Source organism: Neoarthrinium moseri (genome assembly GCF_022829205.1).
Source record: "Neoarthrinium moseri strain CBS 164.80 chromosome Unknown scaffold5_Wmoseri_CBS_16480, whole genome shotgun sequence".
Lineage (NCBI taxonomy): Eukaryota > Fungi > Ascomycota > Sordariomycetes > Amphisphaeriales > Apiosporaceae > Neoarthrinium > Neoarthrinium moseri.
Genome location: NW_026055119.1, coordinates 370556 through 396406, shown reverse-complemented (window position 1 = coordinate 396406; position 25851 = coordinate 370556). Strand labels below are relative to the sequence as shown.

The following is a 25851-nucleotide window of genomic DNA, read 5'->3' as shown; positions in this document are numbered from 1 at the left end:
TATTTTAAATATCTAGTCGAACAACCACAGAAGACTTTTCTTATCATTATACTGGCCTTCCGTCTACTCGCGCAGACTGTAATCAGCATGCCGGATCACATTTACAGCGGAGACAGCCCTCCGAACACTAACAAGCAGTTCAGGCGCTATACGACATATTGCCTGCCATGTAGAGTCCACTGGTGTGATAATGATATGAAAGAGGGTACAATTCCAAATCTTGTGAGTTATATCGAGACCAACAAATCTAGTTTACGAGTCTAGTTCATCTATCAGTTCAAAGCCGGACCAGAGGGTAGTACAGCAACGAGTGCAGTTCTGAGACCTCTATAACCCCCTTTCACCCACTTACCGAACCCAATCTGCCCCCTAACTCGAATAATCCATGCGGCCCTCCCCAATGACGCCCCAGAACTCCTGCACGAGCTCCTTCTGCCCGGACGGGGCGCCGCGCACGGCGAGGTACTTGCGCTCGTCGATGGCGGGCTCCCAGGTGCCCGGGTTCCCGCTGGCCATGATGCCTCCGGCCTCGGCCAGGATGGCCCAGCCGGCGCAGACGTCCCAGACCCAGCACCCGCCCTCCCAGTAGCAGTCGACCTGGCCCGCGGCCACGGCGCACAGGTTGAGGGCGGCGCTGCCCAGCGACCGCAGCGAGTGCACCATGGCGCCGCCCTGGGGCTTGGCGGCGGCCAGCCGCTTGAACACGGCCGTCTTGAGCTCGTAGTTGGCGTCGTCGCGGCTGCTGCCCCACTCGACGGCGACGAGGCTGGCGTCGAGGCCCGCCAGCGGGGCCGGGTTGCGGGCGAGCGGCAGGCGGGACACGCGGCCGCGACCGCCCTCGAGCCCCCAGACCTGGCCGACGGTCTGGAAGGCGCCGCGGCCGCGCACGGCGCTGTACAGCTTGTCCTGGTAGGGGTTGTAGACGACGCCGACGGCGGGGCGGCGGTCGACGGCCAGGCCGAGCGAGATGCAGGCCTCGGGGAAGCCGTGGACGAAGTTGGTGGTGCCGTCGATGGGGTCCACGACAAAGGTCGGCTCGGGCCCGATCTTGTTGCCCGGCTTGTACGTCTCCTCGCCCATGAAGGCAAAGGTCGGGTACAGGGCGCGCAGCTTGGACGAGACCAGGTCCTCGACGGCCTTGTCGGTCTCGGTCACGATATCGACGGCTGGTTGGCGGGGAAGGGGTTCAGGTTAGCTGGGATTCCATCACGGGCAATGTGGCTTGAGATGGGGTGGGGGATTGGATGTCCAGGTCAGGTTTGCCAGGGCATGCCTCAGGTGGAAAAGCCATCGCCAATTGATCATGCCAGACCTTGTCCGGGCTCTGGGATACAGAGGTATATCTTCATGATGACGGCGTGTTGGGCAGTCAACCATCCGCCTTGAAGCCTGTGACGATGGAGGGGTAGTATAGCAGCAGTCCAGTCCAGCTATGGCGGGGTACTTGGACTGGAACTTGTACTTGGGGTACCGGCTTCTTGAGACCACCAGCACTTACAGTTAAGCTTAGTTCCCTGGTCGATGTCCGTGGGGTTGGCCGACAGGATCATGCGGCCTGCCTCGTGGGCAATCGATACGAGGGCATCGTGAATCTCTTGAAGGTTGAGGTCCGCCATCTTCGTCAGGTCTTCTGGAGGCCGCGGTTTTGGTGAGTTGACAATGAAGAGATCCAGGGTTGAAAAGCCACCGGGGAGCTGCAGAAGAGCTTCACGAGCTCTCCCAGTCCCCATCAATCAGCCTACCAAACTAGAGGTGGACGTGCGGGCAACAGTGGGACCAGTGCTGGTGGGGGGGTCGATGTAATGGCGTGGTATTCAGTTGACCAGCAATGTGCCTCTCCGTGCTGAGAGCGATCGTTGCCATTGGCTAGACGCCGTCAGCAAGGGATGTGCGGAGGTGCCCAGGCAGTGAGTCCCCAATATAGCCCAGTGATATATTGAAGCATTCCAGGCGAATGCTGCCAGCGAGCGTCAAGCTCCCCGTGTCGCGAAGGGCGATATTTCCAGCATTCGCCTAGATCCACGAGTTGCACTGCATAGTAGTATGCTACACATGGAGACACCAGGACAACAGACAGCTGGCCGCCTCAAGTTCCAAAAGGAGTTCGTTCCCATTGCCACATAAACTCCATAGTACATAATCTGGACGGGAAAAATATACACAAGTGCCATTGCCCTGCCCCCCTGAACTCCTCGTACGTTGAATCCGACCCTTTGCTCATGGACTCCCTCCCCCTTTGTCACCCCCCCTTGGAAATGACCGAAAATGCCAACAAGAACTTTTTGAATTCTCTCGTAGGCCCTTCGGTGGTGAATGGCACAAAATGACCGTACACAGTCGACACACACTACTGCTTCGTCCTCGTCCCCCGCCCCAGCCTGGCCCCTATCATCGGTCCAGGACACAAGCCGCCCGCTTCTCATACGTTCTCCCGGAACACGCTCTTGCGCTCCGTCGGGCTGTCGTTCGCAACGCCGTGCCTCGAGACCCCGGTGTCGATGGGCCGCGGGCTGACGCCTCGCAGGCTCATGTTGCTCGGCTCGGCAGCGTCGTCGTCGAAGGGGTTCTGCCTCGACCTGCTGCCGCCAGCGCCGCCACCGGGGACGCTGAGCGCGCTGTCCCTGTCGCGGCTGCGGCCGCGGCGCTCGTCGTGGTGGTCGCCGTAGCCGGCGGGCGGGGCGCCGGGCGTCGCGGCCAGGTTCATGGCGTAGCCGGAGCCGCTGTAGGGGTCGTGGTGGTGGCCGCCGCCCAGCTCCTGCTCCTCGTAGTAGCCGCCGTAGGCGTCGGCCTCGGTGCCGACGCGCGTGTCCCAGGCCGAGTCCGGGTCGAGGGCGCCGAAGCCGCGGTGGGCCGTGCCGCCGCCGCCCGCGAGCGGCTGCTCGTACGCGCCGGCCGCCGAGCGCTTGTTGCGCCCCTTCAGCTTGTCATTGAACCAGCCGCGGATGCCGCCCGGTGCCGGCGACGGCGCGCCGTACGGCGAGGGGTCGGAGCGCGCGAAGGGGTTGTATGACGATAGCGACGGCGCGGGGAGCTGTGTGCGGTGTCAGTCAGTCAGTCCTAGGCCTTGCGCTCGTGCCGAGGTGGGTACAAGCAGGTGGGTACTTGTTTGCGAGATGAGGGAATTGGATGTGCCAATGGACACAGCAAATCGACCGGCAAGGCCGGGTAGCTTTGCTCGGTGACTCCCCCCTCGGGCGTGATGTGATATGATGGTGCACAAGCAGTGCACTCAAGTGAGGGCTACTTACACCTAATCTCCTGGCGCGGAGCTGTGTGAAGACGATCCAGCCAGCCGCGGCTATGATCAGCATCACGACCAGCACGATGAAGAAGATGCCGACGCCGTTCATCGCGGCGGCCCCAGGTCAGAAAAGCGCCCGTCGCAGGGGACGTGGCAACTTGTGTGGCCCTTCGGTCAATGAAGCTGTCGATGTCCCCCAAGGGAAGGCCGACGGCGGTAGAGAGGATATGCAGGGAGGGAGGATATGGTGGACGTCTCCCAGTCGTCAGTCGTCAGGATGTCTCGGAAGATGGATGTGAGGCTGAGATGCTGCTCCCCCGGATTGAGGACTGCTTGGTTGGTGTCCAGATGGGTAAGGTTACGTATGTGCGAGCGACTGGCTGACAGACATGGCAAGCTGCGCTGTGCTGCCCACCCGTGGACCTTGGTGTGCGACCAACCTCTAGGTTAGCTCCAGATGGAGATGGATCTGTCCGGGTGTGTCCCTCGTCCAGTTGCTCTTATCGCCCGGAGTGCCGGGATTGGGTACTAAACACGGTGGGCACTTTGCGTATTAGGTGCCAAGTTCCAACTCCAGGCCCCCCTCCAGGACCCGTGGAGCCCCCCAAAATAGCCTGGGGTATCCGTCGAGCAGGGGGTGCCCGGGGGACTGCTACTGCGAGCTCCACCAGTGACGTCTCACTTCCCTCCAAGCTATGTGGCCGGCATTCCAAGCCTCGCAAATGTCTCACCTGGCCAACGAATCACGGACATAATCAGGACGTCTGGACAGCGCTGCCTCGCTGCATGTTTCACCAGGGCAATTTGTATGGCGTGAGAGTCACCGACGCAAAACGTGGCATGGCAAGTCTGCTGCGACCTTGGCCTACGCTCAGCCAACATGATTGATGACTTTGTGAATCCGCGATAGCCGCACACAACGTAGGATGAGGCCCAAGTTAAGCACATGCAGGCAGCAGTTTAACGTGGATTTGCAGCCGGGTAGTATTCCGTAGGCCGGGTATCGCTCTGTCTAGTTATTGGAAGCATCTATCCCAGTATCCACCAGCCCTGGCAAAGCTGAGGCTCTCGACGAACCTGCTGAGCTTGCAGCGCCCCAACTTGTCCGCATCGCAGTTCTGCAGCGGTATCACCCTGTCGTTGACCAGTACTCTCACCAATTCCTCATCGGAGTCCCCGCAGCTCATCTTCTCGACGTACATCCTTGCGGCAAAGGGAACCGACCAGCTGGCCGAGTACCCATTCGTGTCCCTCGGTGGCGTCTTTGTCGTGTTGGAGAGGGGCTCCGTCAAGTTGTAGAGACCGAGTGCTGCGAAAACGCTGGTCATATCGTTGTCGTGGCTGAAGTCCGCATAAAGCGCCCTGCCCAAGGGGAATGACTCTGGAGAGCTATCAAGCGTGGAGTTTGTGTCGGTGTGGTCATCCACCGCCTTTCCGGTCAACCGGGCGATCAACTCGTTGACGAATCCAACCCCCTGGGTTGGCCCGAGGGGGTTTCCGTTCGCCCACCCGTACCATTTGCCCAGTGATTGGTAGTAGTCGTAGCCATGCCACTCATCCTTCGAGAAGAGGTAACAAAAGTCGGACAGCTTGCCATTGATGTCGGCTACGGTCTCGTAAGGACAGAGATCCATCATGTAGATTGTCTCCTTGTTTGTCAAGTTGGCACCCTGGAGGTTCTTGTTCAGCCTCTCCGTGATTGGCGGCGTGAACACATCGACCCACGTCGCCTGGGCGATCGCGCCTACCGCAGTGTTCGGTTCGGTATTGGCAGCAGTGCAGGCATCGTGGCTGAGCGTGTTGTTGTACTCAGGTCCCTCAGGGATCACCAATATGTCGTAGGGGTAGGCATCTGGAGACTTGGAGTGCCTGTCTTCCAACCGCGCCTCGTGGAACCCCTTTGTCCAGTAATCTGCCGACTCAACCACCCTGAACTGACCGGCGGATCTCACAAACGGCGACTCGTCGCGTGTCAGATGTTCGTAGCGCTTATAGAACTTGATGCCGGAGTTGGCCATTTCCTGACGACCAAAATCTGACAGCTGGTCCGCACCGAGGGTGTAGTTGTAGTCCTTCATGAACTTGAAGTGCTTGCCGTACTCGGTCACGCTGCTGCGTATCCGGGCAATGAGAGCAGCATAGATGACTGTCTTTCCCGCTGTGGGGTCTCTAGCTCCGTGACGCGAGAGGACCTGGGCAAAGTTCACCTCGCAACCCTTGGGGGTAGATCTGGAGATATTGGAAGACACCGAGTAGTACGGCGAGTACTGGCCCCAGAAGTGAGAAATCTCAGCCCTGCACTGGAAGCCATCCTTTGCGCTATCACAGGAGCCACTCGGCGATGAACGCCTGGGTACAATTAGTCACGAGGGTCCGATCATTTCCACATGGCTGTGTCGGAGACTTACATGTAGCCGACCACAAAGTACAGCACCAGCGAGAAGACTAAGCCGCCGGTAAGGAGCTTCAGCGTTGTCCTGTTGCGGTCAACAGCAGCCGTTATCCTCTTCTCGCGACCATGTACGCTGCTGGAATCTGGAAGGGCGCTATATTTGTATGAGTTAGGGGCCACCCAGGCCTTTAGACGGTCCATCGTGACGATTGTCTGGTGGCCATTGACCATCCGGTTGGGATGACGTAGGGGTTGCGCAGGTCCGCCGTCAGCAAATCAATGAGTTGGATTCGCTTGGAATTAAATGGCTTGATGCAAAGGACGCTGCGAGATATTGTCCACAATCTGGCGCTGTCTATTCTCTACCAGTTCGATGTAAAAATGAGTTTGAACAGGTCGTAGAGGCGAAGTTTCGGCCCAGACTGTCGGGGCTGACCATCCGGGTTGCGGTCCAGCAACGCCCCACTTTCTTTGTCATGGCCCGGAACGTGCACCTACAACTCGACGCCAATGGCTCAACGGCGCCCATCACAGGGGATAGCAAACAACTATAGAATAGAGGGGTCATGACACAACTACACAGTATTTTCCTCCCTAGTGGCTTACAGAAAGTGTTGAGCTGATCGACTTGACTGGACACATGATTATTTTCATGCGGGAGTTAGATTTTTGTACGCTCTTTAGGTAGTTGGTCCAGAAGAGGAAGCGTTCCGTGCTTCGAGCCCTCTCGCATTCTCACATCCACGGGCACTTTAACGAAGGTACTAAATCTTTCGTCAAGTATGTTCAAGGTAGTTGACCATTCACTTCTTACCATAAAGCCAGTATTGGTGCAAAGCGTTCGTAGGTATACTGCATATTGCTGGAATCCATTCATTAAAAGGAAAAGTGAGGGTCTCTGACCCCCCCTTCCCAAGTAGTAATTCTATAGCCCCCAACCCCAATTTTAGAACAAAATATCCTCCCTGCCAACCTATGCTAGGTCTATCCCTGAAAAGCCCGTTCCGTGGTATCATCATGCAGTTATTAGGGTAGTACAAGTAGATTCGTCAAAACATTCATTCCTCAGAAAGCGACGCCGACAACGCTCTCCCGGAAGGGCGCCTGCCCCATCACCACAGTCCGCGGCGGATCAACAGCCCGGACCGTCGCACTGCTGCTCGGGCTCCAACTGGTGGGCACCGTTTGCTCCTCCAGAGCATCTCCATCCGACGTCCAGTCGCTCAGAGTCTCGTCGGACTCGAAGCTGGCCTTTCTTGTGGGAGCCGCAACCTGGTAGAAGCCATCGCTAGCCTGGACAGGTATCGGCTTGTTGGTGATCGAGTCAAGGCTGATGTTGCGGGTGTGGCCAATATCGTCAGGGAATCCCAGCCAGCTTGAGACCCTGGAGAATGACTTCTTCTTCCTCAAGGGTGGGCGAAGAAGCAGAGGCAAGGGCGGCGGCGGCGCACGACCCTCCAACCGGCGACTGGAGCCCGACGACGTCGATCCATGTGAGGCCTCGGTGAATGCCCTGCCACGGTAGGATCCGTAGGTAGGAGCCTTGGCCGGCGGCGCACGGGGGTGATCAAAACTCAAACGCTCGCTGAAAGAAGGCGCGTTTGGAGGGAGAGCAGGCACTTCGGGCATGGGTTCCAGGTCCGCATTCGAACGGACAGAACGGATGGTTCCCGGTCGAGTCCCGTTGGCCGTCGATGGCCTACTGCTGACGTAGATGCTTTGCCTCTCTATCACATCCTCGATTTGTTCTTGCAGCCTGTCTCGTTCCAGCATAGCGGTGGCAACTCTCTCGATAAGATCTTCCATCCCAGGCTTCTGGCCGTCCGATGGGGTGGAAGGCCTGAGCCTGGCAGGCGACGGTCGTCTGATGACATCGGAACCTGGGGAGTCAAAAACAGAGCCAGTGTTTGTGGGCTTCCGCGGTATATGGAACGAGAGGGTCGAGACACTGCGCTTGTGCGTCACAGAGTAGCCGTCGTCCGTGTCATCAGAGTAGGTCAAGACCCGCTGAGGAGGTGTTGTAGGCGGGCTGGGGTATTCAAAATAGGGCACTAAAGGAGACAGTCGTTGATTTGGTTTCTGGTATATGCTGAGTTGAATGGGACGAAAAGACCGGTGTCGTAATCTCATCTGAGACTCTACGGGTTGCGAGTACCCTAGGGAGCCTGAATTTACATGACGGAAATTCGAAGGAGCTGATATTTGCGGCCGGCGCGAAGATTTACTCGAAAACAATCGCTTTCTCACGGAGAAGCGACTCCTGCCAGACTCTTGCCTCTTCCTTGGAGCCTGCTCCCACACCGACGACGCTGATTCATCCATCTGCCTCATTGATTCGATGTAAGGCGGAGAGACAAGGACTGGTTGTCTGTCCAGAATTATAAAAGACTTCTCGGGGGCTATGTCTGTTAGGACTATAACTAGTGCCTTGGGGTCTTGGTGACGATGACGATGACGAAAAAGGGAAGATAAATGAGGTGGGTAGCTTACCATAGTAAGGCTTCTCATCAGACCACCCACAACAGGTCGAGACAGTAGTGGAGAAAGATGTTATGGCCCCATGAATCATACCAGCGAGCGCTCTCATGATGGTGCAGACGACTGCATGTCGACGAAGGCTGGCTTACAAGAATTGGAAGACGGCCAGCGAATCCGGGGTTCAAGTACGCAAGCAGAACAAAGAAAGCGCGGGCATGCACTGGCATGATCAGATGGCCTCGCCAAAGTCTTTATGCAAACGGAAAGGAAATTACCTTCTGACCCTACCTTTTTAGGCTCACGTAGCTGAGCTTGCGAGCCTGACAATTCTTGGGACGAGAGGTATCGACGGCGTCGCGAGCAGACTTGACGATTTGATAGGCTGGGAGGGGCCTGTTCTTCAACATCCGGACCACTGGCGCTTAGAGGCTGGGGGGGTCTGCAGATGGGTCGGAGGGCTGCACGCTCCACATACGATTGGCGGAGCGCGGGCTGGTGTAAGATGAACGGTCCCTTTCAGCGACTCGATGTCTTACAATGCCTTGGTTCTCTGGCCCTCCAGAGGACGGCGAACCCACACTTGGACCAGCACCTTGCCACGAAGTCCCGAAGTGGTGTGTCAAGTAATCTGTAGATTGGTCATGTGTATGGCTGCCGCACCACTTCGACGTCCATCACGAAGGGAGGGGGGCCCCATCTCGTCCTCGCCGAAGGAGTGGACGAGGTGCAAACACGACGAGCGCTGAGGCGGAGCAGTTCGTCTCACGGCAAAAAGGTACAAGGACGGCCGTCGCATCTCGCGCGCGTCGCATGTCTCGAGCGAGGTCGCGTTCGACGGACCGCGATCGCCCGCCCCAGGGGTGTATGCGCGCGTGTGTGTGTGCGTGTTTGAAAACTCAAAATAAAACAAAGCAGATGGTTGTTTTCGGATGGGCCCACTGGCCGTCTGGCGCGAGAGCTGCGTTGGAGGTTGACAGCTTTGACGGATAGGCGCACGTCGAGCTTTGTTTGGTTGGTGCTCGCGTGGGACAGCATTACCTCACGTCCAGTGGCCGAGTACTCCTGGATAGGGTACTCCGAGGGCGAACCTTGGAATCCTTTGTGATGACACATGAAACGGGCAAGGCTGGGTGTCTAGGTCGTGTCCGCGATCGCCCTTGCCCCCGCGCCTGAAATGGAAGCTTCTAAGAATACCATGCTCACTCGCCCGTTGAGGCTGTACGCGCATTGTCGGTGTTGGAACCAAGAAGCACAACCAGGCGGAGGGCACAGCGCTGCGTCATGTGTCTTGGTTTGGCGTCTGTCTATGGGCGATGGAAAAATGGGGATACAGCGCAAGGGCGTCGGCAACGGCGAGAATTACAAAAATCCCAAGCTGAGAAAGGTTGTCACATGCAAAACCACATGCGAGCGATGCATCTGAGTGAAACTACCGAAAGGGGACGTTGATTTTGAGTTGATGGGCGTCATGAGTCTTAGGCATGTTTGAGCCGCTGAAGAATGCGATGCACCTGCTAGTCGAAGCCTCCCGAGGTCGTGTGTTCGGTCGCTGACAGACGGAAGGCGTGCGGCCACCCTGTCTACGGCCTGCATCGTGTCGTCAAGCTTTGCTTTGCTTGAAGCTTTAAGAGGCTTGGGGTCCCTTGGCATGAAGAGACAAATCAAGATTTATATCTCGTTTTTTCTCTTCTTCTGTCATTCTCCTTTCCATGCCTGACTATATGCAGTGTCCCTATAATCTGCCCTGCTTCTACTGATCGCTTTGCACCACGACTGTAGAGACAGCGTAGTTAGATGCCGTTTAGTGTCATGACGAGTCTTGCACCGGCGGCTCTCATTTACCAGACCAAACCCTGGCCATACCCCCAAGTTGGGCACAGTTGGGCACCTGGCAGGGCAGTGAGAGCATGTAGTGATCGAATAGGTATGGGCAGTCAGGACAACGACAATAATAATGCCTCCGCAAGTCTGTCAGCAATGTACGTCAAGTACATGACGGGACAAGTCCACACGGTAGCGACCTCGACGGCACTGTAAGCCCGACCTGACCTGAGCCAGCGGGCGCAGCGGATTAATATTCGGCCCACAAAACAAAAACGTCCCGGCCCCCAAAGCCCGCCGCGTCCACGCTGCCCCCGTGGCCGCGGGAGCTCTGACGCCGAACCGTGAGTGGCCAGCTGTCCATCTCCCCCTAGTGCGACCTGGGTACCTTTACCACAGTAGCTAGGGGCTCAAGTCTGTAGGTACTACGGTACTATCCAATGGTACTATGGTACCTAATAACAGCTTGGGCTCCATCAACTCTCGGCCCACCAAAATTTGGCAGGCTGAGTTGAGCGTGCAGTAAGGACACAGTTTGGTTTCGCCCGAATACGTGCACATCACCTCAGCATCAAATTACTCGAGGCCGGCCGTCGTCGCTGACTCTACACACTCACCCACTCACAACCACACTCTCTCTTCCTTTGGCAACGTCCATCGCCGTCAGCGGCTCCTCTCGCCCACCTTCGATTCCCATCAGCCAGCACCGAATCGCTCCAATCCGCAATGGCCCAACCGCAACCTCCTCCGGGCCCTCCGCCGGGCGGCATCCAGTTCGTGGCACCGCCCGGCCAGCCCCAGCCCACGCCAGAGCAGATTGCTGCTATGCAGCGACAGATCGCACAGCAGGCCGAGGCCATGGGCATGACCGTCCCCCAGTTCATTGAGCACATCAAGCGACAGCGGATGGCCCAGATGGCCCAGCAGCAGCAACAGCAACAGCAGGCGCAAGGAGGACAGCAGCAGCCGGGCCAGGGCCAGGGCGGACCCCAGGGACAGCAGCCTCCGCACCAGCATCAGCACCCGCATCCTCAGCAGCAGCAGCAAGGCCAACCTCAGCCCGTCCAGCCTGGCCCGCCCAACCCCGTCGCCATCGCCATGGCCAACTTCCTGCGTAAGCAGGAGCTGAAGCCGCGCACCGTCATCTTCAACGGCGAGCGAAAGGACATGTTCCGTGTCAAGCGCGCCCTGCGCGCCCTGCAGACCCCGGCCTACGAGAAGGCGCGCAAGAAGAACCCGGCCCTGCCTGAGATCACCGACCGGGCCAGCCTGGAGAACGCCTTCAAGCTGCTGCCCATGTCCATGCTCGCCCTGCGCGTGAGCAAGGTCGACCCCCACGAGGGCCACGACCACCCCAAGAAGAAGGGCAAGCGCGTCAAGGGCCAGTGGACCGTCAAGATCGAGCAGCAGCAGGAGGCCCACGACGACTGCTACTACATCTGGTTCTACGAGGGCAGCCAGGTCATGCGCAAGGTCTACGCCGTCCTCGCCCTGATTGCCATCTTCATCGTCGTTCTGTACCCCCTGTGGCCTCTGTTCCTCCGACAGGGTGTCTACTACCTCAGCTGGGGCTTCCTCATGCTCCTGGGTCTCTTCTTCGCCATGGCCATCTTCCGTGTCATTCTGTTCTGCGCCACCTACTTCTTGGTGCCCCCTGGACTCTGGCTGTACCCCAACCTATGGGAGGACGTCTCCTTCATGGACAGCTTCCGACCTGTCTGGGCCTGGCACGAGGTAAGGACCACCCACCCATTATTGAACCCTACCCCGTGATGACTAACACTATGCAGACGGCGAAGCCCAAGAAGAAGAAGAAGGCCTCCAAGGCCACTAACGCCGAGGCCGCAGCCCATTTCGCTGGTGCCACCGGACACGCTGCTCCCGCGACCGCTACCACGACCGGCACCGACACTCAGGTCCAGGTAGGCTCGCAGCAGCAGGCCTCGTACGTGGCCCCCAAGGTCGAAGAGTTGGACGACGAGTAGGCGCGGAGGGGGATTGCATTGGCTTGGCGCGGCGTTCAGGGCGTGTAAAAGGACTGTAGAGTACATTGCACTGTCATTTAAGGGGTGGGCAATTGCATTCGTTGGGGGTCCATGCACGTAGTTCATGAATCTCCATTATATTCATTATCATTACTATTTTGGTAGTGTTTCCGACGTCCCCTTCTCTGCGTCTTCAAAGCGAGCCCCAAACGACGTGCGTCGTCAGAGCCTCTCGCTTCCCGTCCCTTAATCTAGACAGCAACGTCAGACCCGGGGGTCCTCTCGTAGTATCGCAGGGCCCCGGGAGTCTTTGCGCAGCTCGACACCGACCCGCCCGTGATGTTGGCGTGCACCCGCTCGGCCTGTCCGCGCTGGACGCGTCCGAAGGCGTGGTGGTAGTACCAGACCTCGGTCAGGACCGTCTTGCCGGCGTCAGCGCTGCCCTTGCCGGCCGCGGTGGTGTTGTAGGCGGGGCCGGAGCAGCCGACGTAGGGCAGCTTGCCGAAGCCCGCGGTGAGGGCGGCCTGGACGTCGGCCAGCGAGTAGAAGCTGGCGTTGCTGGGGCGGATGCCGGCGGCGCTGAGCCAGCCCCAGGTCGGCAGCACGTCGTAGTAGGCCAGGGCCGTCTCGAAGAAGTCGACGACCTCCTCGTGCTCGACGTACTGCGGGCCGTAGCACTCGACGTCGAACGAGCTGAAGCACGTCGCGTGCTTGCTGAACTCGTGGCCCCAGAACCCGCCGTTGTCCTGGTTCTGCGCCACCCAGAACTTGTTCATGTACGCCAGCAGGTCCCACTTGCCGAACGGCTCCAGGAACGTGCCGATGCTGGGCCCCGTCCACGGCACCACCGGCTTGCCCGCTGGCGTACCCGTCGTCGTGTTGGGTGACGGGATCGGGTCATACTGCCGTGACAGGTCGCAGTACTGCGTGTAGCTCCCGTTGCAGAAGTCGGGCCAGAGACCATCTATACATAGAACGTCAGAAATGTTTTATACGTGATTAGGCAATGTCATTTTCATGTCAGGGTGATCCATCTATTTGGACTGTTTTAGGTGGTGGTGGTGGTGGTAGTGGTGGTGTAAGTCAGCTGCCCAAAGCACAGACAGCTCTTTGAGGGCTCTCATAATGCCCGCGCATAACATCACGATCTGATTCTACTTACGCAAAGTCCATGTGTCCTTGGGCAGGAGCTGGCCGTCGGCCTCGCGCCCCGTGTACGTGTCCCAGAACTGGGTCGACAGCACGAGCCCGCCGAAGGTCTCGACGCAGCACGTGTCGACGAGCCCCGGCTGCGCCTCGGCCGAGCACGACAGCACCGGCTTCTGCAGCGAGCAGGTGTGGTTGTCGGTGGTCAGGCCCGGGTAGAGGCCGGCGGCGGCGTGCTGCGAGAGCAGGGCAACGGCGCCGAGGACGCGGACCGCGGTGCTGGTAGTGGTGGCCATCTTTGTTGCGGCTGGGTTGCTTGCTTCTTAGTCTCTCAGTCCGTCTCCGAAGTGGTCCTCTCTGCGACTGGCGACTACGTAGGCGAGGCAGATCAGGCCGGGATGCCGCAAGGGCGGCGTGCGCCGTCGGCTTATATAGGTGCCCTCATTACGGATGGCATGCCAATGGAGCTTTTTGCCTGCGAGCTGATGTCAAGGCCGAGCTGCCGTACCCCAGCTGGAAGCACGATGCAGGCCCCAAATGCGACCTGGGAACCGAGCGAGCGGGATCGGTGTGCCGGGCAACATTGTGGTCGAGGGCAGGGCCACCTGAGCCAATTGGGCGATGTGAGAGGTCAATCGCCAGGTCGGTTGCACAGGTCGCGGCGCGCGGGCTCGCATTAGCGGCCGGGGGCTACAAGGGGGGACTGGAGGGCCTGCACAGCGCGAACCTGTGTTAGGAAGCTCGCTGGGCCAGGCTATCTCCGACTATCTCTGATGCTGGACTTGTTCTCTGCCCTGGACGGGGCCTAGCTTCGGCCGCCTTGCCGTAAACCGCCGGTCGCTAAGACACGTGCTTTGGTATTGTCTTCTATAGGGCTCAGTAATCGAGATTGGTGCTTGGCAACGGTCGAGAATAAGCAATGAATTTGCTTAGTTTGCGGGCCTTATGCGAAATAGTGCGCCACAGGGAGCAATCACCTACGTAAGTGCGCATTACTCAGAGGTATATATTCTACAAAGATGTGTGGATGAGTGCCCGCTAGCAACTTGACCACGGCAACCTACATAAAACACAGCAGGCATGTACGGGAGCATTCTGTCAAGTAGCACGTGCGCCCCAAGGCAACAACTCCAATCTGACTATACAGGAGCTTTCATTTTCTTAATAGAACTATGACCAGAGATTTCCCAGTGTTATACTCCAACCCCAGAAATGGCCCCAACCGCGAAAGGCAGAGTATAGACATCCAGAGCTGCTTTATCTAAGTGTAGATCTCATCGGTGAAAGTGTTCAAGCTGAGCCCCTCCTTGGCCAGGTCGTGGACATCGATCAGGAACTCGAGGGGCATCTCGACGAGGGTGCCGCGGACGCGGCCCAGCCACTCCTTGACCTCGCCGACGCCTCCCGGGAACTCCTCGCGGACAACGTGGCCGTATTCCACCTTGCCTTGCTTGTCCTCCTCCTTCATCTCCACGCCGGGGATGATGAAGTGGCGGCTGAAGAACTGCTCGTACTCGTCCCAGGTGCGGACCAGGTCCGTGGGGACCGGGTGGAACACCTTGTTGAAGACCTCGGTGTTGGTGCGGGCGGTGCCCGTCCAGAGGTCCCAGAACTCGCGCGTCATCGGGTCCGCCACGAGGCGGTCCGCGGGCGAGTCCCAATCGTACTCCTGCGCATCCTGGGTGATCGGGGTCCAGTTGGCGTTGACGCTGTCGACGCGCTGGTCCGGCAGCAGGCCCAGGTGCTTGCGGAAGAGTTGGCGTCGGAGCGAGGTTGCGAACTTGGAGGCGGTGAATTGCTGCCCGTTCATGGTGGTCTCGATTGGCTCCTGATCCTCGATGATCACGGCAATCTCCGAGTCGTGGTCGCCCAGCTGAGATCGATCGTTCAAGTTGGCAGAGCCACAGATGACGAGCTTGTCGTCGGCAATAAGCACCTTGGAGTGGATGTATAGCTCCTCTGAGACATAGGCATCAATCTCAGATTCGGGGCTACCTTGCCAAGGGAGGCGGTTCAACTCCGCACCGCCGTCCATGTAGCAGGCAGAGATAGTGTCCCATGTCTGATCAGGGGCCGACTCGGCGGCCCTCTGGTATCTTTCATACTGGTTACCGCCGTAGTCGTCTCTTCGGCCCTCCTCTCTCTCGCCGTACGGGTAGTTACCGGCACCGACTCTATCGTCGAAGTCGCGTCGGGCCTCCTCGTACGGCACGCCGCTCTCTCCCTCAGCACGGCCCATGGTCTCAGACGTGTTGATTCGATCGTAGTTGCGCAGGTTGTAGAATGTGATGTAGCGTCTCGGGTCCTCCACGCCTTGTTGGCGGAGGGCTTCCATGATACTGTGGCCACCGCGGTTGATGCTGTTGTACTGGAACTCCATGATCGCGCGAGTACCCAGAGCTCCGTCCGCGTGCAGGTCTCCGGCAAAGGCGGGCACTGCGGGCATGAGAACTATCACGCGGAACTCTTCGCGAGCATTGTGGGCCCTCAGGATCCTCTCCACGATGGCCGCGCCAATCTTGTTCTTGACAGGGTGCTGCTCATCAGAGGTAGCGGTGATGAAGAACTAAAAGGGTCAGTCTAGTTCTTATATCTGGCGCATTGTTGGACAGGGAAGATATTACCTGGTTCTCAATGTAGACAAAGTGACGGGCGTTTCCAATAGCGTCGATATAAGCGTTCTGAATCGAGTGCTCTGTGGGGTGTCCAGCAGACCAATCCGTGCAACTGCGGAATATTAGTAACTCCCTTCTTGGCAAATGAATTGTGTAGGGGGATTACGCACCTTCTGCAAAGCTGGATAGAGGCATTTCCAGAAGAGCCAGAGTCTCCGCGGCCATACTCTTCTTCGCCGCCATATCTGTGCTGGCGGCCTCGTAGGCGTCCCTGGAAGTCGCCGCTCAAGTTGCCGGATGCAATCGTGCTGCCACCCTCGAATTCGAGTTGCTGGTATTTGCCTGGATCTTGATCCTTGTACTTCTGGTTCCAGATAAAGTTCCTTCGGAAGGTTAGCACTTGCGTACAACCCATATTGTGCCATATCTTACCATCTGTCCACAAAGTGATCCAACAGGCTACTGACAATGGGTCCGTTCAGAGAGATGGAGATATCAGACCAACCCATTCTTGAGCTCTTGGTTCGGTCCACTAAAAACTTTATCAGTTGCCAAGCACCCGTCCCACGATCATTAACACGTACGTTGGTTGTGGTTCCAGTTATCCACTCCCTCAAAATCGAAGACACGAGCATTGTTGTAGTCTTGACCTGGGAAGATGATTGCATCGAGGTTGCCAGGGTGGGCATCAGCGATGGGGTGGCTGTTGGTATCATATCTGCCGAAACCTATAAAGCGAGTAAGTTAAAGCAGAGCCATCAAAATCGACGCTGCTATAACTTACACATGTCGAGACCACCCATGAACGCAATTGTGCGGTCGACGAGGCAGAGCTTTTCATGGTGAGCCCAGTACAAGACAACCTCGCCAGCGGAACCGTAGAGAGATTTGACGGCATCCTGAGGGGCGCTGGAAAGCTTGAACGCATTCAAGGCCCCCATGGACAGGTTGCTGAATGCAGCCTCCAGGTCGGCCTTGGCGCCGTCTACATCCAGACCGTGATCAGGGTGCCTGAAGACTCTGACGTTCTGGTGCAAGCCCTCCAACGCATGTTTAGTGTGCTGAAAAAGCAAGTTAGTAACTGCACCTCAAGACCATGTCGTGTTCTGCATACCTCGGAGTTCACTAGATGATGATTAGCTATAAATCCCAACAATTGGCGTTGAATTTTCCGGTAAACTTACAAGTCAATGCCTGAGTGACCTCCTTATAGACAATGATATTGACTTGAACACCCCGTTCGGCAGCCGCCCTCAACATGTTGTCAAGGCGGTATTGCTCATTGCGAGCCGGCGGTCGTCGGAGATAGAGCTCAGGGCTCAGCCACCAGTCCAGGATATAAATGCTCTCCTTTGCCTCTGAATTCACCGTCAGGATCAGTCTCTCTTTCTACGTTTCGGGGGATTTAAGGGTCCTCACGTTCAAGGGCCACGGAGACAGCCCAGAAGTAGCTCGCACCATCCACGTACCACTTGGCACCGCCTGTGGTTGGGGAAGCAAAAGATTGGTAGCGGTTCGTGTTGACCGGGTCAGGTCGCCTGCCGTCATCCTGGTGATGGGCTACCAGAGGGTCCTCCTCATGCCGAGGGGGGCGCTCTTCATGGGGACGCTCCTGAGGGCGCTCCTCCTGTGGTCGGTTCTCGTCACGGCGGTCATTATCCCCGTGCCCAAAGACATCCTTGACCTCGTCAAGCTTTTCCTCGAGCTTGTGGAAGAAGCGGTCCATGTTCACGATGAGTAGAGATACACGTGAGGTTACTGAGTTGCGGCAGCGGGGTTCGATAGCTCAGCTAACTCCCAAGCGCTATTTGTAGGCCCAAGTTGTAGCGATGGCTCATTCACTATCTAAGGCGTCTGTGAGACACTGCCGATAGTGACGTAGATCAGAAACTTTCAGACGAGATGAATCAGAAGGGAACGGCTTGGAAGCAAGAGTCTCGAGCTTGGCTGGAGCAAGGGGAGATTCACTGTTAGATATGAGGAGGAGACGTGAAACAAGATTTACCGGTTCAAGCTCCAAGCTGAAAGTCTTGGCGTGCATCACTGGGTCACTGACGAGCTGGGACAGAATGCATAAACATATGGCCGGTTTGGGAGAGCTATTGGTCCAATTGGATCTAAGGATCCATTTTCACGTACCTGGATGGTCATGGCTGTGTTGGTTTACGAGGCCAACATCATGCGTTCCTCCACAGTCCACTACCCAAGTGGGTTGGCTACTCACCGCAAATCCAAAGTGGTTCTAGTGCAGCTGAGCGAATACGTACACCGAGGTAGAGATAATGAGCCGGCTGCCTCTGGATAGATCAGGACCCTGCCATAAGTCTACTGTCTACCATACCATACCACATCTTCCCGGCCAGCAGCCACGAACTGAGTCGCCATCAAACACATGTGCAGCATGACACCTGGATGAACTGCCCATCAATGCAGTCTCGAAGACAATAGCACCCCATACGCTAGAATGCAGAACAGTCAGTGTCGACTCCGATACCTTGCTAGTGACACTGCTTGTTCTACGACTTGCCCAATGCTTATCAAGCGTGGTGTGATGGGAGTATCCGTACAAATCCCCGATCTGAAATGATCTGTTTGGGTTCTCCAAACGCGTTTCGAGTGACGATAGAGGGGCACGAGGGGTTCGTTGACCAGTTCACCGTCAATTTGGACCAACGCGGGGCAGCGTCTGAGCCAATCTAACCCAGTGGAACCTAGAAAGACCAGAGAGATCCCTGTCCTGTTCCCTCGTCGTCCAGTGTCCAGGATTCCAGGGATGCCATCAGTCGATTCGTTATCGATAAGGCGAGTGTCTCTTGTTCCACTTTAATTTTTTTACCAGGACGGTCTTGTCGGTCGGCGAGTGACCTGCTGAAGAGGGAGATCGTCCCGCAATTCGTGTGCTTCCAACCTGTTGCAAGGCGTTTGAGCTCTTGACGTCGCAAGCCCCGACTTGGTTGAAAATGCCGAAAAAGAACGCCCCGAAGGCTGCGGCCTCGTCGTCTGCCCAGACTGGCGATTCTCGCTTCGCCAACTTCCAGTCCGACCCGCGATTCCGCCTGCCGTCCAAAAAGTCCACCAAGACAAAGATCGACAAGCGTTTCTCTCGCGTGCTGAACGACGAGGATTTCACCAAGACCACAAAGGTCGATCGCTATGGTCGCAAGCTCAAGTCCGACAACAAGGCAAAGGCTCTGAAGAGCCTCTACCAGGAGGAGAGCGACGACGACAACAGCAACAGCGACAGCGACAGCGATGCCGTTGATGACGATGAAGAAATCCAGCGGGAGCTCAAAAAGGCCGAGGCCAAGGCCAATTACGACCCCGCAAGAGGCGGGGGCTTCTCGTCCTCCGAATCAGATTCCGACTCGGAAGACGACGACGAGGATGAGGACGACGACGAAGGCGGCGCCGCAGTGGCGCAGTCGGGCAGCATGCAGAGGCTGCGGGACGCCCAAGCTGACGTCGAGGTCGGAGAGATCACCAAGCGCATAGCCGTCGTGAATCTGGACTGGGACCACATCAAGTCGGCAGACTTGCTATCCTTGATGTCGAGTTTCGTTCCCAGCGGCGGACGCATCGACCGCGTCTCTATATACCCGAGCGAGTTCGGAAAGGAGAGAATGCAGCGCGAGGAGCTAGAGGGTCCGCCCAAGGAGATCTTCAAGAAGAAGGCTCATTCGGATGACGAGAGCTCGGACGCCGAGTCCCAGGGCGACAGCGACGACGACAAGGACGACGATATCGAGAAGGATCTCATCCAAGAGGGCGACGACCAGGACTTCGATTCCGACGCACTACGGTCCTATCAATTGGACAGGCTGAGATACTACTACGCCATTGTACTGTGCTCCGACGAGGCTACGGCCGAGCAGATCTACAAGGCTGTGGACGGCACCGAATACCAAAGCTCGTCCAACTTCATGGACCTGCGCTTTGTGCCCGACGAGCTCACATTCGACGATGAGCCCCGGGATGAGTGTGAAAGCGTCCCCTTGGATTACAGGCCAACCGAGTTCATCACGGACGCTCTTCAACACTCCAAGGTCAAGTACGTCCCGTTCCTGATCCACATTCTCTGGTTGCATGCTAACTGTCAAAAGACTTACCTGGGACATGCACCCGGACGAGGCGTCGCGTCGAGACAAGATCAACCGGGCCTTCTCTGGCAGTCGGGCTGAGCTGGAGGAGAACGACATGAAAGCTTACCTGGCATCCAGCGACTCCGAGGGCGATGACGATGAGCCGGTAGCCGAGGCAGACGAGGACCAGCCAAAGCTAAGTAAAAAAGAACTAGCTCGGCAGAGGATGCGTGAAGCTCTGGGCCTTGGTGCTGAAACTGCATCCAAGTCCTCCAAGTCAGGTCCGGTGGGAGAAATGGAGATGACCTTCGCCCTCGATGATGAGGGAGAGGACAAGAAGGAAGATTCGCCTGACAGGGAGGAAACCACCGTGGAGAAGTATATGCGCAAAGAGCGTGAAAAGAAGGCACGGAAGAAGGAGAAGTATCTAGCCAAGAGGGAGGGTGCTGCCAATGGCGCTGAGAAGGAAGACGCTCAAGATCAAGAAGGGGAGGACCTCGGTTTTGACGACCCCTTCTTCACTACCGAACAGCCCGCCAAGGCCACAAAGACCTCTCAACGGAAAGAAGAACGACTTAAGAAGCGAGAGCAGAAGGAGGAAGAGTCCAAGAAGACGGCCGTCGAGAAGGCTCAACTGGAGAAGATCATGGCCGACGACTCCAAGGCCGCCGCTGACCATCTTGATCACTTTGACATGAATGAGATTGCTCGCGCAGAGAAGCAAAAGTTCAAGAAGGGCAAGGGCAAGAAGAAGCAGAAGGACGTTCAGGATCGTGGTGGCCTGCAGGAAGGCTTCAAGATGGACACGAGCGACGATCGATTCAAGGCCGTCTTCGACAGCCATGAGTTCGCCATCGACCCGTCCAACCCGAAGTTCAAGGCCACGCCCGGAATGAAGCAACTGCTCGAAGAGGGTCGCAAGAAGCGAAGTCACGGTGACGACGCATCCAGCCGGGACAAGAAGAAAGCACGCAGGCGCTGATTTTCTGGTGGTCAGAGGTGCCTTGTTCTCAGACATATCACTAAATATACCCAAGAGTGTTGACCTACTGCAATACAACTAAGTCATCCAATTCTCTCATCCCGTAAATGAGCTGCGGTCTCCGTTCTTTCGAGACAGTCTTTCCAGACCCCGCCTGTCGCCTTGCACAAAGGAGCTTGACATGGACATCACCAGACTTAAAATTAAAAGCTTTAATCAGTCCAGGGGCGATTCACATTTCAGCTTTCAAATTTCGAAGATTGTTCGTTCATACTTGAATACTGCGTCATTAGGGTAGACATTAAGTTTTAATTAAGAGCTAGCAACTAGGTCTAGGCTGGAACAAATAAATACGAATAAGGCTGGCATGGGCAGGACAGCACCTCCAAACCCCATCTCCGATTCACTTCCAGCTTCCATCCCTGGAATATTTGTAATTTTTCGCGTTAATGAAACACGGCAGTGTCAAGAGATGGTAAGGATAAGAAAGTCGGCAGTGCAGTCATCCTGTTCTTACGCAAGGTTGCCGTAGTTAATGCCCATGAAGTTGCAAGGGCACGGCGCATCTTCCACACCCAACGTAATAGGGATGTACTGCGAGTCGCCCGTCGGGTTGCCCCAGTAGAACTGGTTGAGGGCCGTCTCGTCTAACCAGTTGGACCGGCCCGGGTTCTGCGGCGGCGTGTTGTCGCCAAACTCCTCGTTCATCATGAGCATGGACTGGTAGTACTGCGACGTCTCCCAGGCCTGCCAGAACGGGACGCGGACGTAGAAGCCCGTAAGGTCCCCGAGCGTGCAGGACAGGGTCCGGTCGCAGACGTTGGTCTCATCCATGACGCACTTGGGGTAGATCAGGTTGTTGTTGGAGTTTTGCGCCTCGTAGTCCTTCATGAGTCCCATGAAGGGTGTGTCCGAGTACCAGTACGGGGCGTTGCTCTTGTACTGCAGCAGGCCGTATGGCTCGCGCCCGCCGCCCACAGGAGCAACGAGAACACCGTTTGCATCGAGGTAGAACGTCTCGGAGTAAACGCCCCAGGGGCTAGTGCAGCCGACTTCGCCGGCGCACATGGCCTGACCGAAGTAGTAGAGCTTATCGCCAAGGTAGTTGTTCTCGAGCCAATCGGCGCCCTTGACCTTGAGCTTGAAGCACTTCGCTTCGGCCGGAGATACTGGGCAAGAGGTGACCGTAGCAACCCCAGGTGTCGTGGTGGTCCTGTAGCCGTTGAACTTGTAGTACGTGTAAGTGGTGGTCGTAGTGACAAGAGGGCCATTGGCGTTGAAGACCTTGGTAGCCGTGGCGGTAGTGACGCCTGAGGTTGAGGTGACAGTGCTGGTGCGGGAGATGTAGTTTACTCCTGTGGCGATCTGGCTACAGGCGTATCTCACCTTGTCTGCTGGCCATCCTGCCAGGGCGGTCGGTACGGCGACCGCTCGGCGGTCAAGAGCTACTCCAGGTGCGGCAGTGGGTATCATGTCTCGCTTCTGGTTCACTCTTGGGGCATGATTACCACCCATGGTCACGGTTGCTGGGCTGAAAACAGTGGTGGTGCTTGCTGGGGAAGTGCGCGTCTTGTCATACTCGGTACTCTCGGAGCTTGTGATCGTGTACGTCGTGGTGATAGTATTTGTGACGCTGGTGGTGACGACAGTGGTACTGGGAACGGTCTTGACTTCGGTGAGGGTAGTGACTCTTGTCGGAGGGTTGTACCCAATCAGCGATGTACAGTACTCTCCAGCATCTGGTGCAACAGCAGCAATCTCAGACGGAGATGGCCAAGCACTTGGAACGTTGAAGCATTGGTTCTGGCGGCCATTCTCGCCGTTCGACAGGAGGACCACCTTGGAAACGCCGTCATTGATGTTGATCCAGTTGTCGTTGCTAACGTAAGTGCTGACAGAGAGCGAGTTGGCGCCACATCCATTGGCAGCCGCAAAGCTGTACTGAGACTTGATTCCCACGGAGTTGGACGAGAACATTCTGGGGTTGAACACTTTCTTGCTCTGCACCACAACTCCCAGGTCAATGACCCACTGGCTGAAGCTGTTGATGCTGACTTTAGCTCCAGTGTTGAACTGCGGCAGGATCCAGTTGACATTGGGGGTCCAGTTTCGCTTGGAGTCAGTCTGGTGGTTCAGGATGTTCATGGTGATGGATGCGTCATTCCAGTAGTAGCCCGCTCCACCCTGGACATCAACGGCTGAGTCGGTCTCGAACGAGTAACCAATCTGGTAGAACACCTGAGGCGTGATTGCAAATGCATTATCCAATGTGATCGTTCCCAACGTAACTCCGTTGAAAATGTGACTCCATGATCCCTTCCAGGCGGTATCCGACTGGATTCGGACGTTCGCTGTGGTGCCACCGGTTGTTCCGTAGGTCACAACAGCTGACTTGGCCGAGCTGGGGCCATTGTCTGTCATCTCAAGAACAATGGAGCCCGAGAAGACCACATGATCCATCTTGAAGGAGCATGTAACGCAGCTGAACGTCTTTGCCGATCCCTGAGTCAACAATGGCTGGCTGATCGTAGGAATTTCAACCTTCCAGTCGCCAGTGAACGTGTACGTAGACGTCTTGATAGTGTGGCTGCCGCCGCATCCGGTGAAGAAGCACTTGATAGCATCACGGTTCTCGTACAAGCTGTGACCTGTGCAGATTGCACCGTGTACGCCCTCGTAGGTCTAGTTCTATTAGCTGTAATGTTCCAAGGTTATGTTGAAAGGGGTTTAATGATGTGGCAAGATTAGACATACCTCACTGAGAGTTCCAAGGATTTCGGATGCAGTTCCGTCACAGAACTCATCCCAGTCACGACGCTGAAGCCAGTGGCCAAGGTTCTCAATATTGCGGCGGCTGACGAGGACTTCACCGGAGTAGCCAACGGGGGTTGATCGTTCCTCAAAGACCGAGCCAGACAAACCTCTCTTGGACACACTGCCAGTGTTTGAACAGGTGCCAGTTGCGCCATCGTCTGCCTTCTTGAACATGTCACCAGGGGTAGGAAGACCCATCTCCGTCAGTTTCGCCTGCAGGCCGTCCTGGTCACCCAGGTTATCCGGATCATACGCAGGGATCGAGACTGTGTCGGCAATTGGAGCCGGCGTCAAGATCAGATTGCCGTCGGAGTCATATCGAGCGTTGTCAATGAGCCAGTTGTACACTTCCAAGGCTCCCGGCGAGAGATCTGACAGGCTAGTTGCAACAGGGTGGTAGGCGTCGGTACTGCTGGCGCTGGCAGAGGCGCTGGCCGAAGCGCTGGCGGAGGCGCTCGCCGTGGTGCTGGCACTGCTGGCACTGCAAACTCCAGCCTGTCCAGTTGGTGCTGTGGCGGCTCCAGTTGAAGTGGTGGTAAAGGTCGCGTGGCTGTTGTCTACTTTGCCGTACTGGATAGCCGCCTGTGTGCTGACGTCTGTGATCTTCTTCTGGGAGGCGTTGAAGACCAGCTGCGAGCCAGCAGTATTTTGGTCAGTGCGGCCATCAAGGAGCCAGAAGCCGTAGGCATTAGCCTCATTGCAGTTCGCGCTGTTGGTGATGAGAACCGTTCCAGTTGCGGGGATCAAGGCGAGAATATCCGAGATGGTGACACCGGTGCTCAGAGTAAGGTACACTGAAAATGCGTCACAGGCGACAGAAGCGATCTTGTTGCTGTTGGGAAGCACAACGGCGGGCATGCCAGTCTTCATGGTGAGGTCCATGACGGCGACTTGAGTGCCTGTCGAGTCCGCATAGTTGAGTGTGACGTCCAATGACGGAGTCAAAACAGAATTGGAGGAGCGATCGACATCGACATTTTGCGCAGGCAGAAGCGCAACATTCGTGCCGGCTGCTGTACAGTCGCCGGTCACGGGATGTGAGGTAGCAATAGTGGGTACGACGATAAGGTATACCGGGCTACAAGCTGTTGTTGACGAAGCAGATGTCCGAACAATAACATTGGATGCCGAGCTCAGACAGAACCCGGTCGATCCAACCAGAACTGCATTGCCAGTGGCATCACGTGTCCAAGATGACAGCGCGGAGGACACTGTGGAGGAAAGACCAAGGAGTGTTTCATCCCCACCTGGAATTCCACTGGCAAGCATAGCCTTATATTCAATGGTGCCATTTGAATGGAACGTCACGAGATCAGCTTGGGACGGATCATCGTAAGCTTGAGCATATTGGCCATTGAAGCCGATGTACCTGACCCCATTCGCCCGGCGGGTGATACCAGATGCAGGAGTGTCTTGGACGGTGATGTAGCCAGTAGTAGGTTCATCTGCAATGGAGCTAGATGTACTGGAAACAGATGAGGCCGTCAGCGTAGAGGAGAATGAAAGACTAGCCGAAGCAGTAATCGAAGCAGTGAAGTCATCGGATGATGTCAGGAGGCTCGAATCGGTGCTGCTTGAGGCAGATGAAAGGCTGGAGTCGGTGCTGCTTGAAGCAGATGAGAGGGTGGCCGTGACCGAAGCGCTCGAGGTAGCCGAAAGAGCTGACGTGACCGAACTGCTCGAGGTCGCAGAAAAAGTGGAAGTGGCCGAACTGCTGCTGTGAGGTCGTGGCACACACTTTCCCTGCACCAGGCTGCCAGCCTGAAGGCCGAGGAAAAGACTAAAGAGTGTAGGGGAACGCATGATGACAATCGTCGACCCGTGGGTCACGGTGGACAAGCACGAGGACTATAGTCGGTGCAATAAGCACGTTCCGCAATAACGAATGACGGAAAGTTGGGTGGTGCAGCGAAACCTGAACACGACGCCATCCTCGTAACGTATGTGCAGCGGGCTCAGCATATGTAGGCAGCATTTTCAAGCAACAGCCCCTCAAGCATCGTGAGGCCTAGAACGAGAAGTGAAGCCGTTCGTGAATGTGGCGTGGTTGTATTATTGCCAGACCCAGTATTCCAGGGTACTTCGAAGAGTTCAGCTGCACTACGAGGAGCCGCTTCTGTGACGTCCCCAAGGGCCAGGCCAAGGCCAGTCCCGTTCTGGTTCGACTACCAGCTGTGGGACCAGAAGGGTTCAATGATAGAACTGCCTCGTCCTGCGGTGGAAATTGTCCGATACAATAGCTCGAGGCACCAGACCCTCAGCCCTCGGACCTGACACCCTCGTAGAGAGGTTCAGGGG

The 25851-nt window shown here is 56.8% G+C and overlaps 9 protein-coding genes across 9 annotated transcripts; 2 read left to right on the top strand and 7 right to left on the bottom strand.

Moving 5' to 3' along the window:
- Nucleotides 1-369: 369 nt before the first annotated feature.
- On the bottom strand, nucleotides 370-1616 carry JN550_002295 (uncharacterized protein; the record flags this gene model as incomplete). Its single annotated transcript, XM_049313575.1, has 2 exons — nucleotides 370-1166; nucleotides 1499-1616. 2 exons carry the CDS (start codon nucleotides 1614-1616, stop codon nucleotides 370-372), a joined length of 915 nt encoding a protein of 304 aa, XP_049175586.1.
- An 803-nt stretch (nucleotides 1617-2419) lies between these two features.
- On the bottom strand, nucleotides 2420-3350 carry JN550_002294 (uncharacterized protein; the record flags this gene model as incomplete). Its single annotated transcript, XM_049313574.1, has 2 exons — nucleotides 2420-3031; nucleotides 3249-3350. The coding sequence occupies 2 exons, from the start codon at nucleotides 3348-3350 to the stop codon at nucleotides 2420-2422; spliced, it is 714 nt and encodes a 237-aa protein (XP_049175585.1).
- Nucleotides 3351-4257: 907 nt separating this feature from the next.
- Nucleotides 4258-5834, bottom strand: JN550_002293 (uncharacterized protein; the record flags this gene model as incomplete). Its single annotated transcript, XM_049313573.1, has 2 exons — nucleotides 4258-5590; nucleotides 5650-5834. 2 exons carry the CDS (start codon nucleotides 5832-5834, stop codon nucleotides 4258-4260), a joined length of 1518 nt encoding a protein of 505 aa, XP_049175584.1.
- Nucleotides 5835-6698: 864 nt separating this feature from the next.
- On the bottom strand, nucleotides 6699-8220 carry JN550_002292 (uncharacterized protein; the record flags this gene model as incomplete). The annotated part of the gene is made up of 2 exons (XM_049313572.1): nucleotides 6699-7684; nucleotides 8124-8220. 2 exons carry the CDS (start codon nucleotides 8218-8220, stop codon nucleotides 6699-6701), a joined length of 1083 nt encoding a protein of 360 aa, XP_049175583.1.
- A 2438-nt stretch (nucleotides 8221-10658) lies between these two features.
- On the top strand, nucleotides 10659-11917 carry JN550_002291 (uncharacterized protein; the record flags this gene model as incomplete). The annotated part of the gene is made up of 2 exons (XM_049313571.1): nucleotides 10659-11666; nucleotides 11723-11917. 2 exons carry the CDS (start codon nucleotides 10659-10661, stop codon nucleotides 11915-11917), a joined length of 1203 nt encoding a protein of 400 aa, XP_049175582.1.
- A 251-nt stretch (nucleotides 11918-12168) lies between these two features.
- JN550_002290 (uncharacterized protein) lies at nucleotides 12169-13359 on the bottom strand (the record flags this gene model as incomplete). Its single annotated transcript, XM_049313570.1, has 2 exons — nucleotides 12169-12881; nucleotides 13080-13359. 2 exons carry the CDS (start codon nucleotides 13357-13359, stop codon nucleotides 12169-12171), a joined length of 993 nt encoding a protein of 330 aa, XP_049175581.1.
- Nucleotides 13360-14324: 965 nt separating this feature from the next.
- JN550_002289 (uncharacterized protein) lies at nucleotides 14325-17404 on the bottom strand (the record flags this gene model as incomplete). Its single annotated transcript, XM_049313569.1, has 9 exons — nucleotides 14325-15629; nucleotides 15688-15790; nucleotides 15849-16061; nucleotides 16111-16210; nucleotides 16263-16406; nucleotides 16463-16739; nucleotides 16793-16803; nucleotides 16863-17036; nucleotides 17098-17404. The coding sequence occupies 9 exons, from the start codon at nucleotides 17402-17404 to the stop codon at nucleotides 14325-14327; spliced, it is 2634 nt and encodes an 877-aa protein (XP_049175580.1).
- Nucleotides 17405-18638: 1234 nt separating this feature from the next.
- Nucleotides 18639-20739, top strand: JN550_002288 (uncharacterized protein; the record flags this gene model as incomplete). Its single annotated transcript, XM_049313566.1, has 2 exons — nucleotides 18639-19726; nucleotides 19779-20739. 2 exons carry the CDS (start codon nucleotides 18639-18641, stop codon nucleotides 20737-20739), a joined length of 2049 nt encoding a protein of 682 aa, XP_049175579.1.
- A 513-nt stretch (nucleotides 20740-21252) lies between these two features.
- JN550_002287 (uncharacterized protein) lies at nucleotides 21253-25356 on the bottom strand (the record flags this gene model as incomplete). Its single annotated transcript, XM_049313565.1, has 2 exons — nucleotides 21253-23421; nucleotides 23494-25356. 2 exons carry the CDS (start codon nucleotides 25354-25356, stop codon nucleotides 21253-21255), a joined length of 4032 nt encoding a protein of 1343 aa, XP_049175578.1.
- Between the last annotated feature and the right edge of the window lie 495 nt (nucleotides 25357-25851).